The 19,012-nt window shown below is 40.5% G+C and overlaps 2 protein-coding genes across 25 annotated transcripts in view; one reads left to right on the top strand and one right to left on the bottom strand.

Moving 5' to 3' along the window:
* Positions 1-1,403: 1,403 nt before the first annotated feature.
* LOC134637161 (serine-rich and transmembrane domain-containing protein 1) lies at positions 1,404-10,715 on the top strand. The gene is made up of 2 exons (XM_063487526.1): positions 1,404-1,527; positions 9,427-10,715. The coding sequence occupies exon 2, from the start codon at positions 9,432-9,434 to the stop codon at positions 9,771-9,773; it is 342 nt and encodes a 113-aa protein (XP_063343596.1). The 5' UTR covers positions 1,404-1,527; positions 9,427-9,431; the 3' UTR covers positions 9,774-10,715.
* A 2,588-nt stretch (positions 10,716-13,303) lies between these two features.
* nbeaa (neurobeachin a) overlaps positions 13,304-19,012 on the bottom strand; it is a 108,026-nt gene continuing 102,317 nt past the window's right edge. For 19 of the 24 annotated variants that reach the window (XM_063486905.1, XM_063486912.1, XM_063486908.1 and 16 more), the window contains 11 exons: positions 18,829-18,981; positions 18,531-18,695; positions 18,361-18,450; positions 17,584-17,776; positions 17,069-17,140; positions 16,534-16,689; positions 16,019-16,189; positions 15,730-15,831; positions 15,357-15,553; positions 15,094-15,245; positions 13,304-14,994 (listed from right to left, as the gene is read on the bottom strand). In XM_063486905.1, coding sequence (XP_063342975.1) covers positions 14,904-14,994; positions 15,094-15,245; positions 15,357-15,553; positions 15,730-15,831; positions 16,019-16,189; positions 16,534-16,689; positions 17,069-17,140; positions 17,584-17,776; positions 18,361-18,450; positions 18,531-18,695; positions 18,829-18,981 — 1,542 coding nt within the window. In that variant the 3' untranslated portion in view covers positions 13,304-14,903. The remainder of the gene's footprint in view (positions 14,995-15,093; positions 15,246-15,356; positions 15,554-15,729; positions 15,832-16,018; positions 16,190-16,533; positions 16,690-17,068; positions 17,141-17,583; positions 17,777-18,360; positions 18,451-18,530; positions 18,696-18,828; positions 18,982-19,012) is intronic. The other 5 variants (XM_063486909.1, XM_063486921.1, XM_063486922.1 and 2 more) reach the window with 1 other exon arrangement.

Below are 19,012 nucleotides of genomic sequence, written 5' to 3'. Positions count from 1 at the left end.
AGGTTGGAGGCCACAGATGGAGAGCAGGCGATGAAAAACGGCTGAGGCTTCTGGGCAAGCAGATAGGCAGAGGCTAGTGTGAGGAACAAGCAGTTTTAAAAAATGACAGGCAGCCAGGAGTAAAAGAAGCTGGTCTGTTGTTAGTAGCAGACAGAAAGGGAGCTGGGATGTTGGTAGGTGTGCAGTCGTATGATCGCGGCTGGCAGGGCAAATCTACAAAGTTCCAAAGGAATGCAGAGACCTATTAAGAGAGCGAGAGTGGCCTAGAGCAGGGACAGAGACGGAAATCGTAACAGCCACCAGTCTGCTTTAAATCTCTGCTGTCAAGCTGCAGACACATATTTCAAAGCCTGTCCCAATAAATCCAGAGTGGTTGACACCACTGGCAGAGCGTTTCTCCTGCTCATAAATCGACATAGTTTGTCGAGAATACGATCCTCTCTGTTTCATCACTCGATGAAATACAGCAAAAGTTATGGGAAGCCTTTTTAAAAAGGCGCCTTCTTTCATGTATAATTTGCGGCATGTGTCCATACTCAGTTCACATAAAAAGACTTTTCAACAGAACAGATGCGCTTAGCTGCTGCTAACTGCTTTGAGGAGGGATCAGAAGGAGAAAAGGAGAGAGAAGAGATGGGAGTGAAAACACAAGATAAGAGCTTTAAGATGAAGAGAGGTGAGAAAGAGATGTTGAATGCTACGACTTTCCACTTAGGCCTCCCCCTCACTTTTTTTTTTGTTGTTGTTCATTCATCCGCAGGTCTGGGGTCTCATTTAAACAGCTCGGTCTGCCTCTCCACAACAGCAGCCGGTTATTACTCACCACTGGATGCTGTCTACTGACACAGTTTAGCTGAGAGCACAGAGCTGGGCTGTGTGTCCCTCACACAAACAAAAGAGCCAAAGCAAAGGCGGCTCAGTTGTGTGTTGGAGCACACAATTACAGAAATTGATTAAAATGGCTAAAACTGTCATTTCATTTACCTGCGTGTCTGTCTGACAACTTGTGGTGTGGCGTTAACAGGCTTGGCGAGCAGCTTATTAACTGTCTGCTCTGTGAATGTGTCTGACGGTTGGTGTGATCGTTATTGAAGCTGATGAGCAAGCAAAGAGAAAAGTGGGAGGGTGGAGACGGAGAAGTGGAAGAAGGAGAGAGGTGAGGATGGAATAAAAATTTCCTCTCTTCTTCCCATCTTCGCCACTTTTCAAGGAAAGGAAGTGTCAGTACATTTAAGCAGCCACGGTTTTTGTTGTAGGCCTTTTATATGTGTTAGTCCATTTCTAGAAGGGACCCATATGTGACTGCTTCGTCTCTGGCTGTTGTGCCTGTACGGCCGTGTTTCACACTGAATGACAGAGAGAGAGAGAGAGAGAGAGAGAGAGCAAGAGAGAGAGAGGGAGAGGAGAGGCTCACAGGGAAGCTCTGAGGGGCAACAGATCTGGTTTGCTCGGCTGAAAGACCAAACAAGAGATGGATTTTTGCACAACGTGAGAGAGGAGCAGCTGCTTCACATAAGAAAAATAAAGGTCTGTATCTATTCCTCTTTCTTTTCTCAGCAACTGCATGCATGCTGCTGATGCTTCAGGCTACTTTGTTTTATTTTACAACATTTTTCCAAATTATTATAATGAACCAGACAGAGCAGGGAATCTGTTGATGAGATCTATAAGGAAGGATCCTGCTAAACACAGAGAGATTATTCAGCTTGAACTCATCTCTTCATTCACAAACAACTTTATTTATGGTTTATCAACACCCGCAGAGCTGTGGTGAAGCTGCTGTCACCGGCAGCCTTTCTATCAAAGTCAGAGAGATTTGAAAGGAAAAGTGTGCGAGATGTACGCATGCATGGCAGGAAGAATTCCTTTTAGTCACCAACTTGGAAAATGAGCGGGCTTCCTGTGTGACAGTTGGGAAAAGGAGGAAAGGAGTGACAAGCGATGAGTGGGGCAATTGTTCCCCCCAAGAGGGTGAGGAAAGTGTCCTTTCAGAGCAATCCTGACAAGAGCGGGGTTTGTTTGCATTTGAACTGATGTATGACTCACTCAGCTCATCGTAATAATCAGAGAGTAAATGAGCTGCACAGGCAGACTAACTCAGCATCGGGTTTTATGCCACGGCGCTCAGAAATATCAGGAGTAATTAACAGATATGAGAATGAGGTGTAAAAATACACTTTACCACAGGGATGAACTAACAGACACACACACATACACACAGTGAAACATCAAAGCAAGGAGCTCATTATCCACACTGGCCACTGACCAAAAAATCGTCCAGTGCTTCCTATTCATAATGATCACTGTTCCTGTCTGCTCGTGGGTTAACTCATGCTACCTTATTGTCAGTTAGATTAAGCCCTTCGCAGCACCTTTGAGATCTCACTCCAATTTGGCCTTTTGAAACCAGCACTTTCATGCCCTGAATATCTGAGAGAATCAGATAGCAGCTTGAACACCGGGGCTCGACCCCCGGTAAAGCTTTGAGTGCAGTCAGGTGCGCTTCGAGATTTTGTTATTGAAATGTAAAAAGCGCAGAATAGAAACTGCAGTTTGCTCTTTAGTAGTTTTGCAGTCAGTTCAACTCCTCCTTTTTCTAAATCTGGAGTCTCTTCAGTTATGTTTATATTTGTACACATTTTTTTAATGCTTTGATTAAGTGCACAAAAAACTAGAGATGATGTTTGTTGTCATGCTAAACAAGAAGAGCCGAGAAATGGTTTACAGCTTCTGGTGAATATTGTAACATCTCTTTCTTCATACTTTCATCATTCCTGCATATCTCTGACCCTTTGTGCGTTATCTGTGGTATTTGCAACTGCAGAAGCAAATTGGAATTCATGTGGTGAGGCTTAGGTCTGCTTTCAGCTGATCTGGCTTTGAATATGAGATATTTAGCATGGCTGAAATCCAGGTTACTTTTATCTCCCGGTAATCTGCTATTTGGGCTATAGAAGTATACATATGCATGTGCAAGCGTTGCATGCATTCAATACAATGTATATTCCCAGGATTTCTGTTTTTTGGCTCCGCTTGTGTGCTTTTTCGTGCATGTGGTATGAAAAAGTATGTGCACATCGACACACATGCACACACTTCCACAAAAGAAGATGGTCCAAATGCCATGACATTTTGAAACACATGGATCTTGTCCATTATTCATGAAGTGAAGGGCTAGTACCAGAGCTAAACAAACATGAGAATCCATCTCAGTGGGAACTTTCAGTTTTAGTAAATATTTGCATAAGCCGCATGCATGGATTGTTAAAATTCCAGCAATGGCCGGGCCTATTTTCTTTCTCGGACATCACAAGGTTTAATAAAAAGTTGCAGAGAGGCTCCAAGGCTGTCTCTGTTTGGCCCTGAATGAGCATGAATGGTGCTGAATGTGAAAAAAAAAGACTTGCGTAAAGACTGAACATTTATTAATCAAGTAATTAATATTAGACTCATACAAGGCTTACAAGAAAGCACAGTAAGATTTGCTTTATTCTATGATTTTATCGACACATCAGGTATAAAGCTGCAAAGACGTGCACTGTCCAGCAATACCAACAAGCTTAAAAAAAAAAAAGACTTGATACACACTAAGAAATGAAAACATGCAAAATAGGACAAGAGGGTTGATGGGGACGAATGGGCAGAGGCATAAGCTGAATGGTGACCGTGAAGAAGATTACACAGAGATGATGAGAAAATTAGCAGGGTGTCGGGTGAAGAACAGATTGAGAAAGTGGAGCACGGGAAGCTACGCGGCACAGTGTCTCAGAAGGAGTTTGGCTGAACATACTCCAGTAGCAGAGGATGAGGTTGTTTGAGGAGAGACCTCGAGAAATTGTGCAGATCAAAGAGAAGGAGTTTGATCAGGAAAAAGAGAGAGTCTTGGGAATCGAGGCTCACTGTCTATAGAGATAGACCAGTGGCAAATATATATATATATATATATATACATATAAAGTCTAAGAAAGCAACAGTGAAGATATGCAGAGAAATTTGCTGAAGTGTGCAGCAGAGAGCCGTGTCTATACAGAACATATTTCAAGTTCATGACAAAGCCCAGAAACCAATGCTGCTATAGGAATAAAAAGCTGAAATACTTAATCAGACACAAGTCATATCAGAGCAAAAAAAAAGAGAGCACTTCAGCAAGAACCCACTGATGAGCTCCAGGCTGCTAGACTCAAGAGGAAACATGAGAATAAGAGGACTAAAAGGCAGAATAGTCTCACAGTGCTGAACTCTGTGCAACCCTGACTGGGAGTAAAACTGGGAGAAACGTATTAAAGGACAGAGATGTAAGTCATGTCAAGTAAAAATTGCTGATGTCCAGCCTCAAGGTACGGCCCTCACTCATCCTATTTCCTCTCAGAGGAGCAGCTACCAGCAGTGATGTTCATTCTCTGTTGGAGAGGCTGTCCAACAGAGGGGCCATTCTGGCTTTAAAAAAGCAACATCTGCTCAGAGGGAGGTGTGAGAGCAGTCCAGATCACACTTCAGTGAATCTGAGATGTGGCAAGAATAGGAAGAAATTGACAGCATGGATAGAAAAAAAAAAACAACGTTATGTTGTGTCTATTAAAAAAGTGTCTCTCTGAGCAACAATTGCAGTATTTAAGATCACAAAGCTTTTAATTATGTCGCCGACCATAAATCCCGTTTATTTGTAAGGATGTAAGGATTTTCACGAGGTATTAACCATGCCTCTTGCCCCCAAAATGGGCTTGCGTATCTGACATCCATGTTTATGAGCAATCTTAATAAAAATCATGAATTATTGAGCAGATACATCATTTTTTTGAGACGACAACTCTGTGGGAGACACATAAAAAGATGGGAATAAAGCGCACACATTAAAACAGGCAAAAGAAATTAAGTCCATCTTCAGCAGCCAGCGTTTTATCCTCTCTGTCAGAGAAAGGAGGTGTAGGGAGGCTCAAGGGCAAATAACCAACGATCTGTCCAAAGTCAGCAGAATGAATAGTGAGCAAGGCCTGATTGCAGCAAAACATTATACATTATACAAAACCCAGATCCAGCACAACCAGAGAAAAACAAGAGATAAGACGAAGGCCACTTAAAATTTTAACTTAACACAGTGTAAATATTTTTGCTGACAGCCTTCTGGGATCTTGTACACTTGTGCACTACATCACTGCCGGATGCAGTTAAGGATCAACAAAGAAAACTTTTGCAACAGACTTGAGACATTAAGTCAAAGACTTGGGTTTCTACCTGACACTAAAATGTGAATTTAGTGTAACCTTCAGATGGAAGAAAGAAGTAAACCATGAATTTGTTAACAGAAGCACATGATGTGAGATTGCTGACTCACTGGAGGCAGGAATAAACAACTCATGTTCCAATACGTGAAAGCCAAGCCACTTTTAAAATTCATATAATTTTCCTGTATAAAGATAGCTCATTTTCCCAATTAGTCCTCTGTGTTCTCTGTACTACATTTGCAGCAGTTCCTAAGGAAAATAACTACTGGTATTTATTATATGTAGGCGGGTGTGTGCATGTGTGTGTGTGCATGTGTATGGATAACCTCTCCAGAGTCAGAAGGACTGCATGGTCTGCCCTCTTAAAGTAGATTAGCTTGAAAAAAAGAACTGAGCGTGCCTCGTTGCCTGGATACAAAAAGCATCATTAAGCACAATTATCAGCCACTTCAGCTCACAATGAACAAGCTTCAGTGCAAATTTCAAAACAACGTATCATTAAAATCAACAACCTATACAGAGGAGGAAAAAGTGGTATGGAAAGATGAGGCCAACAGATAAGATGAGGAAATGTGGCTGAGAAGAAGGTCACAAGAGAGATTTGAAGATAGATGAGTAGGCAGGAGTTCACTGGCAAGTTTTTGGGGATGTGTCAGATGTGTACACAACTAATTACTGACATTTTTTTTAACCTCAATATATTGGAAATCTAATGTGACCAAAACATTTTATGCACTAAATGAAAGATGTCAGGTTGGGAGAGAAAACAGTACAGAGAACGATGCATTGCAAAAAGACAGCAGAAGCAATGAAAGGCAATGTAAGCAGCGTGCGCAGTGAATATCAATACATGTTTCCAAAAGAGTCTGGGGGAAAAGAGAGACACTATAAGCTAACAAAAGCGGCAAGACAGTTTTTCACTGGGTCAGGACAACCATTAGGAGCGTTTGATAAAGAATACAGAGTTAGGGCAAGAGAGCATGCAATCACAGAAAGGCTGCAGCCCAACTCATTCCTCCTCATTATGCTGTGCATCTCCCTGAAGGTAGTTTGGGCTTAAAATTAAAGAGAGCTAGAGTTATTGCCAAATGTACCATCCAGAGAGAGAGAGTAAGAGAATAAAATGGAGTGAATACGTAGGGAAGAAAAGATTCTGGGAATGGAGTGCCAAACTTCATAAGCAAAAATCATCACAGAAAGTTTTGTACCAAATGAAATTATCTGAAACTGTTTGCAACAAAACAGACTGTATATAAAAGATGGATATAGCCACTGTTTGTCACCCACTGGTTTGCACATTCAGTTCAGTTTTGTTTCTACAGAGCAATCTCAGATTAACAACTGCCTGAAAGCGCTTTACATTGTAAGGTACATAACCCAGATATTAGACAGAAAACCCAAACAATCAGATGATCCCATATTAATAAGCACTTGGTGACAGTGGGGAGGAAGAACTCCTTTTTAACAAAAAGAAACCTCTAGTAGAACCAGCCTCAAGGCCATGACAGGAGAGCATAGTGGAGGACAAGGACAAAACATAAACTATTCAGCAATATGTAGAATATAGTCGAGTAAAGAAGAAAGTAGAAAAGTGAGTTTCCAGAAGTGAAAATCCCCTTCATTTTCCCCACTGGGATTTTGATTTGGAGTCACTATATCATAACCATTCAGCTATCCACTGTTACTAAGTGCAACATTGTGGCACGATGCTATGTGTTGCTGTGGAAACCTTGAGTCTGTATGATATCAACTTTGTGTTATTAATTTTAAAAAAGTGTTTAATTTGCAGTGCTGTGGAAAAGAACTCTACCCACAATCCTCAGCTGAAACAGAGATCTCTTTGATTGGTAAAGTTTGGTGTTATCATGGAAATGTTTAAACTTCAGAGAGCGCAAAATCTTAGAAAGTGAGAGCGGTGGATGCAGTTAGGAGCACCATATCAGTAACTAGGGTACTAAATACTTTACTACTTGAAGTTAGTCCCTGTGGAAGCTGGTATTTGGTGTGCATTTTGGCATGATTAGTTCATTCACTGCCAAATGTATTTAAGTTGCACAGTCTTTCCACTTTCTTTTATTTATTTATTTATTTTTTCTCCAAATCAAATCTTTTTATAGTCATATTCACTTAGTAGCTGATTGGCTTGGTTCAGGTCTTATAACTTTTTGAGTAACGATTTTCCAAAGCGTCAGTGGATAAAATGCAGCTCTTAAAAAAGTGGGCAGGCAGCCTTAACTGTAAACTACATCAAAAAGGAGCCTAATCTTTTACATCTGCCACCATTTATTACCTTATCTGAAAGAAGCAGATGCTAAGCTAATAAGCATCAGTTGTTAGCTAATATTTTAACAAACTTCGTTAGCTAAGACTATCCACAAATGGCTCATTAGATTTAAGCAACTTGCTAATAAAATTTGAACTTTTTTGTTTACTGTGTGCTACTTAATAAACTGCATGACAGGCAATTATTTGTTAGATAACAAACAGGATCGAACAGAAGTAGAAATTAGGAGTTATCATCTCAATATTTCAAGTTTTCACTGAGTATCTTGCAGTTTCTAGTCACTTCTGGGTAAATCCAAATTTAGAGATGAGTTATTTAAAATTTTGTGTGAACCTCTTGAGATACTAACCAAAAATTTTGGCCTACTGATGAAAAATGCAATTAATTAATCAAAATAGTGTCAAAAACAAGCTTCCATAAGGTTAGCTGGGACTTCAGTTGCTCAAATGTCCATTTGAAGGATTTCAGTTTTGCACTTCTGTATTATCATTTTTCAGACCCAGAGGTTTGCTGCTTGGGATTTATCAGTGTATAATAATAAAATATATAAAAATATTAATGACTGTAACAATGTAGCATTATAAGCGTTTAATAGATTGAAAATGCTTATAACTTGCATTCACCAGATAGCTATTCAACTTGCATCATTTAATCTCTGCCAATTCAGAATAACAAGCAGCTAGTTCAAGCTTAATTAACTAATTAGCTTATGAAGGTTAAATCTACTAGCTAACTGTCTGTCCCTTTGTAGTATTATTAAATTAAACACAGTGTTCATTGCTCAGGTTAAATAAATGATTATTAGTCCATATCAAACTGATTTGCTGTCTGAGCAGCAAACTACAAAATTGAGAGAACATTTTGTGACACTGAGAAAAGTTTATAGTGTTTATACTAATATTGTCAGAGCAACATTCCCAATTTCCAGAATGAAACATCATAATGACATGAAATGGCAAAGCATTTAAAGTGAAACCTTCCAGTTTCTAACATGTTTTTACATTGTATCTACTTTCGCAGTTTTCAGCAGCACTGATCTGATTAATAGAGGTGATTACTGCAGATCAAAAGGCACGAGTATAATTTTCTCCAGCCTTAATATCGCACGAGTGGCCGGGCTCACATATGGGGCATGCTGAAATGTAGGCTATAATAAAATGGGGAGAAAAGGAGGCCAGGAACAGAAGATAAGAAAGAAGTTGAGCTCACACCACTGGGAGATGAAAAGTGTGCTGCTGACCTCTTGCTTTCATACCGGTCATGGTCATTTATTCCTCGCTTTGAAGTGTCTTTCCTCTGCTGTCATAGATCGAGTCAAGACACAAGGCTGGTCTAACCCAAATTCAGCACAGCCCCCTTCCCCTCTGTGTCTCCCCAGCACAAAGACTCTGACTGCTCCTTCAGCGGTCGCTCGCATTTCCTCGCCAGTTTCGTGCCATGCAGTAATTTGTGATGGAATATTATTAACAATATTAATATACAGTGGAGGAGGATTGGTTTTCATCTGTCTTTGTGAAAGCTGATTATAAGGGGTTTAATTTCATCAGATAAGGATGGCTTCATTTATGAGCACGCACAGCTTTGGGCACCGAGCCTGACAGGCATTCAATAAGACAAGCACTCCCCCTGCTGTTCATGACAGTGTCATCGGCATAAAAAAAAGTAAAACAAAAAGCTTCCTGACGTTTAATCTCAACAAAAATCCTTTTTTTAATTGATCATTTCCAACCAAGGCTGTTTGGGATTATGTGAGGGTGTGGGCATCAGGAAGCATCTCTCATTCTTCAGCAGACAAAGAGAAATCACTTTTTAAAGGCTTTTTGTAAATACTGGATTTTTAAACTAAACATGTTTTTGCTTCTCAATAAATTTCCCTCCTCTTCCTTTTGTCTCTCTTGTTATTCCATGATGAAACAACAGTCAGGATGTCTGGGATTGACGTTCCGTTGATGGACCAAAATGAGACCGGAATCTCGTCAGTAGACAATGGGACTTTCCTCCGTTTCTCCCCGACCTCTGCCTCCACATCTGCGGCCGCCTCATCTCCGGGGCGTCCAGGGAATGTTTATGTTTATGTATGGCTCTTTCTCGGCCTGCTGGTGTTCCTTCTGACGCTGCTCGTCATTTCCCTACACAGGCTCAAGAACATCATCTCCTCTTCTTCCTCTGTCCCCGACTGCAGCAGCGAGGGAGGAAGCTCCTTCACCAACATGGAGATATGTAGCATCTCATCTCAGAGGTCCACCATCTCTGCACTCTCCACCTGAGGGATGTGGGAGGGAGCACATACAGTACAGACACATGCACATGTGCTCTCATTCGTGCATGCCCATGCAAACAAAGGCAAGCATGCGCACACATATAAAGCACACAGAGGTCCAGCACCTCCTCACTGTGACATACAAACACAAAAACCTTTTGTCAGCCCCAAAGAAGCTGACATAATGGCATTACAGTCCGTGCATGCATATTCTAATTCTGGCGGGGCCATGCAATCTGCATAGGCACAGGGGAAATATCGCTCATAATGTGATGAAGAGGTCTTGAAGGGTGAGTGTGAATGCACCCTTCTGAGTCTCACTTTCACAATTAAGACAAATGAATCTGAGATTCTGCTTTCCCTTTGCGGGGAACAGCATAATGAGGGACTCATTATCTTTTCTCCTCTTTTTTCTTTTTGTCATTTCTCGTATTGCACTCGTGTTCAACTTAGAAGAAATACTATTGTTTGAAGTGAAGCTTTGTACAGCATGCTTCATAATGTCTGTAGACCGCATTGCAAACTCGGTATAAAAATCCTATTAAAGCTCTTTAACTTTGTACATGAAGTACATACATGTGTCTCAGCTGTTCAGTAAGGTTTTGGAAATGAAAAGGCAAGATACATCCAAACTGTGATCACGTCAGGTTGGCTTGTAATCCTTCAAAGTACGAAGAAAGGAAGTTGCACAGGAAGAGGACCGATAACAGTGATGTGGATGTGAAGGTAAGAAAGAAATGACGCTTGGAGACTTGACAGACAGGCACCCACGGACTCCAGCTACAGACAGGCCAGGTCAAAAGTGGCATCAACTACAAGATGAAATTCAGAGCCTGAAAGACAGGTCTACCAGCGTGACAGATTACCACTCTCGCCTGTCAATTTATAAGGCGTCCGATCCCGGTCTCCATAGAGACTACAGCAGCTCTGTGCTGCCATCAGCTTTTATTCCAGGTTTCGGTTAGAGAAATGGTTGTTTACTCTGAAAATACATCATCTACTTATTTGTTATTTTTTTAATATTGTGAGTTGAAGTCTTTTTGACACTGCGACAAAAATATATGGCACGTACAGAGAGAATTATTTGAAAACGGTTCATTCATCTTTGCCACACTTTGTCAGAAAAGTCAATAAACTGTAAAGACCACAAAGGCTCACAGATGACAGCCACAAGCAATAAAAACAGCCAGAGCTGTCAGACTCCTTGACAAATCCTCACTGTTCTCCAATTAATCTGTGTATTTCAGGTGGTACGGTCTGACAGACTCAGCACTCCCCCATGTATAAACTTTAATCACAAAATCCCTTCAACTTCTATACATGCTGAAACATCACACTAATTAAAAAAGAGATTAGTGGCAAAGCTTTCGTTTATCATTTCAATTATAATTGAGGTGTTAATGGATTTGTTTGTCTTGCAAAATTAGGAAAATTGATGTAGTACTAAGCATAAGATAAAGCGTCAAATATACTGTAAACAAACTGGATGTAATTATTAGCTTTGCTGTAGTTTCACTTCAGCTCATTCTTCCCAATCCACGAATCCCTGGATTTTAATTTTTTTTTAAATGATTAAAAAAATGTCACATACAACCCAAAAATATATACAAAAATATGTATCCATTTATCTTTTATTATTAATATTTGGCCAATTCTGGTAATATTTTTATAAAAACTGCACTAGACACATCAATAAGATGCCATAATTAGGTATACAAGACCTTAATAATTGAATTTTTTGTGGCTATACAGCTCAGTGGAAACATAAAAGTGGGGACATGATATAGAAATAAAGCAATAATAACCATAAATAGAGCGCGGTATTGAACATAGTTTTTAGGTGGGCAATGGCAGATGAATTATAAGTAAAGAGATTAATAACTAGGGCTGATAATGTGGAAATAAATCTAAGTGTAGTTTGTAACTGTACAGTAATTTTAAGTTTTACAATATGTAAACATATTGGCCTGATTTATGGTTATTACACAGTAATAACTACCACAAATATTTCCAGGTAACATTGATAGCATTAAATAGCACATTCAAATACAGATTTTTTTTTTAAATGTGAGGTGGTATTGATTTTAATATTACAATAGTGACCATAGCCTTATTATATTACTATATTTATTATTGTAATCTGATTAATAAACACCCAGGTCAGTCAGTCAATCAGATTGTGAAGTGCTGGTCGTTTTAAAGTAATTAGTTTTAAATCTAATTTAAAAAAATAGAAATCAAAATGTTTCAGTATAAAATTAAGTCATATCATTTTAATGTTTAATTTATAATTTTAGACTATAAAATTCACTTTTAGTGGCATAAATTGATACTTAAACTAGTGTTATTTTCTACTGCCTGGTCGTTCTGTTTGATATATATTCTATATATTTATGAACAAAGAGCTGAGGCATGTTTAAAATCTGACCTAGTATCACGGAGTAAATGGCCAGTCATACTGAAGTGTCCATGGGCAAGACATTGAACTCCCAAGTTACTCCCAATGGCTGGTCAGTGACTTACATTTGATGCACTGGGTGAATATGAAAGGCGTGTTTTAGAAATCTTATTAGAAAACAAACATTTTCTTTCTTCCTGTTAAAAGGGAGTTTTTCCTCCCACTGTTGCCAAGTGCTTGCTCACAGGGGGTCATCTGATTGTTGGGGTTTTCTCTTTATTATTGTAGTCTTTACATTATAAAGCGCGCTTTGAGGCAAGTTGTGTTTTGGCACTATGTAAATAAAATGGAATTTAATTGAAACTGAAGCTACAGTTCGTAAGGGCTCACAACAGAAGATTGGAAAAATGTTGCATGGATCCATCCTGCCTTGTATCAACAGTTCAGGCTGCTGAATGAATAAATAAAACTGAATTAAATCAAATTATTAAATGATGTTGGATGAGAGCAATGTGTGGCCATTTTCATAAGCAGCCAAGCAAGCAAGATTGTGTTTTTTAAGAGTTGCAGCGATGCAGTAAAAATAATAATCTGTTTATAGTTTCACAGCGAAAGTTCACAAATTCAACAACTAGTGTATAATTTTAGCTTTTAGTTTAATTTTGCACAAAAAGATGTTCAGCTATGGGAGCAAATGACTATTTTAAACTGGTGAAATAAAAAAAACATAAAACTGAAACTCTCTTTAATGTCGTCTGTTAAATTTCAGGTTGTATAATCACTGAGACAACTTTCAGTGAGGAGAACGGCTTTTCTGTTCCTGTGTTACTTGAAGAAGCTCCACAGGAGTAGGTTTAAATGGGTTCTTTAGAAAAGAACAATGCAGGAAATGCTGGAAACTGAAAGTGGTAATTTTGTAACAGGGTATTTATGTCTGTGATGCAGGATGTAGCTTATCTTCACAAACAGGAAAGAAAAAAAAACAGCAGGTAGAGTTCAACAAATGTCACGTGTGTGTAAAATGCAGCGTTTTAACTAGAAATCGCATTTATGGAAGTAAGATTTCACTCAAAATGGCGATAAGCGTACGCGTGATACACGTATGTGATCAATGAAAAGCCAAGTCATCAAATTCTTTGCATATTTTATTTTCTTATCATGATTTTTTTTCCAACTCACACGTCATATTTTACATCTTTGCAATAAAACATGAATACAATAGTTTTTTTAGGGTTTCATAGATCCAAAAATATTTAACCTTTTTTTGGATACGTAAGTTGAACCTGTCGATAGAGTATGTGCATGTGCGCATTTGATCAAGATGGCTTCACACATACGGTACATCTCACATTTCATCCTCTCTCTCCGCCCTCCGTCCCGCCTCTATCAGCTACAGAATCATGATATTGCTTACAACTGTGAGGTTGTAAAACTTATAATCACACATGAGCTCAACGTTTTAAATACAAACATCAATGCACAAATAATCCCGTAGGAAAATGGACCTAAACAAAATGGCAGCCGACCAGAAAGAACCAAGCTAATAAATAATGATATGTGATTGGTGCAAAGTGCAAATACAAAACAAAACTTTTACATTGATTTGATTCTCTATCTTTTTTGTTTTTTTTTAAATAATCAACAAATGTGGGTAAGTGAAAGTTTGCGCTTCCAGTCTTATTCAGCTGATCAAGTCTCCCGCCAAGCCTGAACCGAGACTATATGTACATATTTGACAGAACGATCACCAAATATACAAAGGAAATCATGTCAGTCTTGTGTTCGTCATCCTTGGTGGCACTGGTAAGACCTCTTTATCATTACCTTCCCTGGCAAAACATTTACCACCGTTATTACCATCAGCCTTGTCAACATTATAATAATTATTACACAGTATTTTACATACAGCAAGTCATTAATAAATTAAAGGTGATAAGCGCAGTTCGTGTAGTGAAAGTAGAAGTGTAGACTCTGAAGGAAGCAGAGCCTTATTTACATAAAAATCTGATTTAAGCCTGCTGAGGGTAAAGAACAAAAAAAACTAAATGAATATTCCAAAAAAAAAAAGAAAAGAAAAGAAAAAAAAAAGGTGAAATTAAACAAGATTAAACAATTTTAAAAAATTAGACCTTCCAGCAATTTTTCAAGGGTGAATTTAAGATCAAGCCAATAGCACCTGTTTTTGAACAATGGGTAGAGCTGGTTCATTTCTGACCATTTCTTATCAGTTTAGATACATATTTCATTAATGATCCACCCAATAATCGATGTGCTGGCATCTCCTCAAATGAAAAGTAAAGAACAAAATGTTAAACATAACCAAAAGAAAAGAAAAGAAAAAATAGGATCTCTTTGAGGAACAGCAAATGTACCAGTCCTGTGAGTGGTACAGGTATGAAGGACCTCTACAATATCTGCTCACCTTGCCCCCCCCTCCCCACTCTGCAGTCTTCTTATTCTATTAGCAGGTTTTGGTGTGTATCTTCTGGGTATTAAGTGTCTGTGGTTACACACGTGTGTGTGCGCGTACATACACGTATGCACAGAGGAAGCAGTTTCCACCAGCGCCGTCGCATCCTAAAATCAAGTGAACTTCACAAGGGAATACAGCCTAAGGTCCGGTACTTGTTTTTCCTTCGTCTCTGAACCTGTAGTTTCCCCTGTGCTGCAGATACACAGCAGAATGCATCACCTCCTCTCCTCCCTCCATCGTCCTCTTCCTCGCACTGTCCACTGTCCTCAGTACCTGTTCTGGTGTTCGTAGTGCCAGCGGTTGAAGTCTATGTTGAATGCCACAATGCTGCCAGACGCCATGCCAGTGATCAAAGTCCTGAGGGCAGAGAACACAGTAAATCACATCTGCGAACCATCGAAACTTTTGTAATCACATCACAAAGGTGACGCAGTCTTTGTCCTCTTCCTGTTTTACCTCTGGTCGTGTGATAGGTCCATGGCACGGATTCCGGCATCACAGCCCGGATAGATGTAAAGCTGTTTGAAGTCACACGCCTGCCACACCTCAACAACTCCATTATCGCCTCCTGTCACCAAATTCTGCCCGTCACTACTTAACAGGATTGCCTGGAACAGAGAAAAAGAGTCCAAGTTAAAAGCAGCTCTTGGTTAATGGGTGAATAAGGTGAACACCAGTGTATGAAAATGTTTGCATTCGAGTAACCCTGACAGCTTTACCCGCGTCGAATCGTTGACCTCCATTTGTGCCAGCAGTTTTCCATTTATGCTGAAGTTGCAGAAGCGGCCTCTCTCATAGTAGATGATGCAGTGTCCCTCGCTAGACACCGAGATGAGGCGTGGCTGCTGGCACAGCTCTGGACCCTCCAGGGCTCTGAGCAGGTCCCCTGTGATAGTGTGGACGAGGCACGGGCCCTCTGAGGGAAAAGATCAAAGGAAGATAGTGTAAAGCTTTGGCAAAAGCAACATTCACTGTGATTAACGTTCACTGTGTCCACGCCACTGTTCTCTGATGTGCATCTCTTTTAATTAAATTAAATATTTATTTGCAAATAAACCTCTTCTGGGCAAAGACATATGAAGATGTACAAACCTTTGGCTCCACTAATAACCAATCCCAGCTCCGCGCAGACGGACACACACACCACCTCGTGGTCATGTCCTGTCAGTACTGCTCTGGGAGCAGGATAGTCACCTGAGGAAAACACAGGAGTCAAAACACTACATTTGCAGTCAAAATGTTTCCATTGCTGTAAATATACAATAAACATGCTCTAATTATTCAACTTAATGTTTGACCTTGAAGCGCATTCATGCACTCATGTCCCAAACAACGACTAGTTAACTTGCACACATTCTGTATCCACCATTTCACCACTCACTGTTGTTAGGGTTGTCCCCTATAATATGGTGCCGCCCACTCCAGTACCACAGAAGAAGAGTGGCATCTCTGGATCCTGACACGATGTAGCAGTCTCCTCCAATGTAAGACTCTGACCTAGCCAGACACGTCACCACATCCCAGTGGCCAAAAACTATCTGGGTCAGCTTTCCTGTGGAGAGCAGGGAGGTAGACAAGTTTGCCAACGTGTGTGTGCTTCTCCTTATCAAACTCCTGGAAGGCGACAGTGGGATAAAAGTGCTTTGTGATGATAACTTAATCAAGCCGTGTCTCCTTTTAAACCCGAGGATCAGTAAAAACAGCATCTACCTCCATGTGCCTGCATATATTTCCAAAAAAGCCTGCATCTCTTCTATGTAATAAATTAATAAACATGCAAAGCAAACACTCTGACAGAATCATAAATTTAAGCTTCAAAAAGGAAGCTGACAGCCTCGAGGAAATGCTTGCTGTACTTAGTGCTTGACATGACTTATAAATAATAAAAAAACCAACCAGTTTCTGTGGAGTAAACGCGGAAGCTCTTGTCCCAGAAGCCGCAGACGAGGATGTAACGGTTATCAGCAGTAACCACAAAACAGTGTGTGTTAATTTGGATGCTCTGGTCCACCAGGTCAGTGATCTGACGCTTGTTCACGCCTGAGTTGTTTGCTACATGGGAAGAAAAAGATGTAATCAGGCTAATGAGGGCAGAAAAATGGAAAATGGTTAACAGTATATCTAAATCCCCAAGGCTTTTGGCCACAGCTCCCCCAGTATTCTGGAAATTCTCTTTATCTACTTACAGAACATGTGTATCAAAACTATGGTCTGCAACTGCTTATATAAAAACAAGAGCTGCATGTAACCATCAATGCTCATCTGTGATGAATTCTGCAATAACCTATAATATTAAAAACAGTTCCAAAAATTCCTTGATTCAGATCTGCATCTGGGCCACAACCCACCTCTGGTCAATAAAAATACAACATAAATTGCATCTATAACTTTTTGAATGGATAAAATGCTGTGAATATGTGTGAGAACTGACCAATGAGAGGGTCCATCTCAATGGGCAGATGATGAGCTTGTTCTAGGGAGTATCCTGGAGCTCCACGGAGGCCTGAAGGGTTCGAGGCACAAATATTACACAGTCATACATACGCACATCTTCAAGTGGTGAAGAAGGCCTGATCTAGTGCTCTCTGATGGGAGCTCTGATGCAAGGGTACATTAAAAATTAAGTGCCTCGTGTGGCAGTCAATACTAAAAGCCACTTAAGCTGCCCCGTGATCCTGTATAATCACATTACCATGATTAATTACACGTAGTCTGTTGCGCTAATGAGGTCATTAATAAGGTTAATTGAAGCTTTAATTAACAAATATTTCTATGTCAACATCGAGGGTGTGAACAAAACAGGACTAAATGGCAGTATGAAACAACAAGAGCAAATGCTTCGGGCAAAGCTGTAAGTATACAAGCATTACAGGCTTTGGGAAATCAGTCGCAAAAATTCTTTAATAATTTAAAATGCCACGTGGACTTCCATCAACGTACACTCACCGACAGTGTTGTGCCAGCGGTTTACGGCGAACAGCCGGCTACATGTGACCGTCACGGCTGCTGGTATGCTGAGGTGGGGGAGTGTGTTGGCCGCAACGTGTGTCACGGGCGAGTTTGAGGGAAACTTGAGCACCATGATGACATCCTGCTGCATCTGATCCTTAAACATCAGAGGGCTCTGGGGAAGGAAACACTGGTGAGACAGACAGAGAAAGAGAAAGGGAAAGAGAGAAAGGGAAAGAGGGAGGAGGGTAGGTTGGAGGAAGGGGGATGGAGACGAAGGGAGAGGGACAGACAGAACAGATGGGACAGAGGGACGGCAGGGGAAACGGTATATTAGTGGGAGCATAGGGTCAGAGCAGGTACACACACTGAGGGCGGCTCTAGGTCTAGGAAAGGAGACGGATGCACCGGTTGCTGAGGGCTCGGGGTCTGACGGGTTTGGGTTGACATGGATGGCTCTGATGTAGAGACACAGAGGCCTCATGCTGAGGGTAGCAGGGACTACAGAGAAGCTACAACACCATTACATACTACTGTATGTAATAAAACCTCAAATAGCTTACATCTTGCTAATGGAAGCTATTCTTGCGGACTAAAAATAATTGATGCACTGGGTAGAAATGTTTTAAAAATATGATAAATAAATGAAAACAATGAAGATTCAAAGCACTACTAGCTCAGTAGCTCTGCAACGCTCCTGCAGTTGACTTGGTGTTTTCATCAGGAGTTTGTCTGTGTGCGCCAAGATGTGCTAAGGCTGTTGAGGTATCTCACCAGATGCATGGCGGAGGACCGAGGTGGGTGTGGCTCGATCAGCAGCTGGGAGGGCACCTGACCACAAAGCTGAATCTGGGCCTCAATCAGCTGGAATCAGAGAGGAAGAGATGGGCTTACAACGCACAGGTTCGATTTCTGCACTTTAATGATAATTAATATTAACCAACCTCACGCTGTACAGCATCTAGATTGTCTAGGTTGACTGCTCCCTCATAGGATAAGAAGTTGAACACATTGAGAGCTCGCACGGCTTCTGGCCCTCGCTGCTTGTAGCCAAATATTAGATCAATCCACTGGTGAAGCTGGCACGACACGAACTCGCTCTCCAATGCCTGGAGAGAGGGAGAGATTCAGAGAGAGAGAATATTTGCAGTTTATCTCCAGATTTGAAGGTGAGGCAAAAAAAAAAAAAGAAACAAAACTTCCAGGTTTAGTATTTAAAAAACAAGTCTCTGTTTTTCTCACCATGCGGTTAATGCGAACAAAGTCCTCGGGTTTCTTGGCCCAGACGGGAAGCTCCACATCACTTACAGGAACTGCATCTTCGCGCATCCCGAGCTCATACTCATTACTGTTGACGAACATCTCGGGCAAGTAGTAGAACTCTGGGATCAGCTCCTTATGGACACAAGCAAAAACACATTGTTCA

Source organism: Pelmatolapia mariae, linkage group LG10_11, assembly GCF_036321145.2.
Source record: "Pelmatolapia mariae isolate MD_Pm_ZW linkage group LG10_11, Pm_UMD_F_2, whole genome shotgun sequence".
Classification (NCBI taxonomy): domain Eukaryota; kingdom Metazoa; phylum Chordata; class Actinopteri; order Cichliformes; family Cichlidae; genus Pelmatolapia; species Pelmatolapia mariae.
Note: the sequence above shows the minus strand (reverse complement) of the source record. Positions and strands in the feature narration are given on the sequence as shown.

Excerpts from the sequence above, each read along its gene's own strand:
- LOC134637161 (XM_063487526.1), top strand. The coding sequence starts at position 9,432 with ATGTCTGGGATTGACGTTCCGTTGATGGACCAAAATGAGACCGGAATC.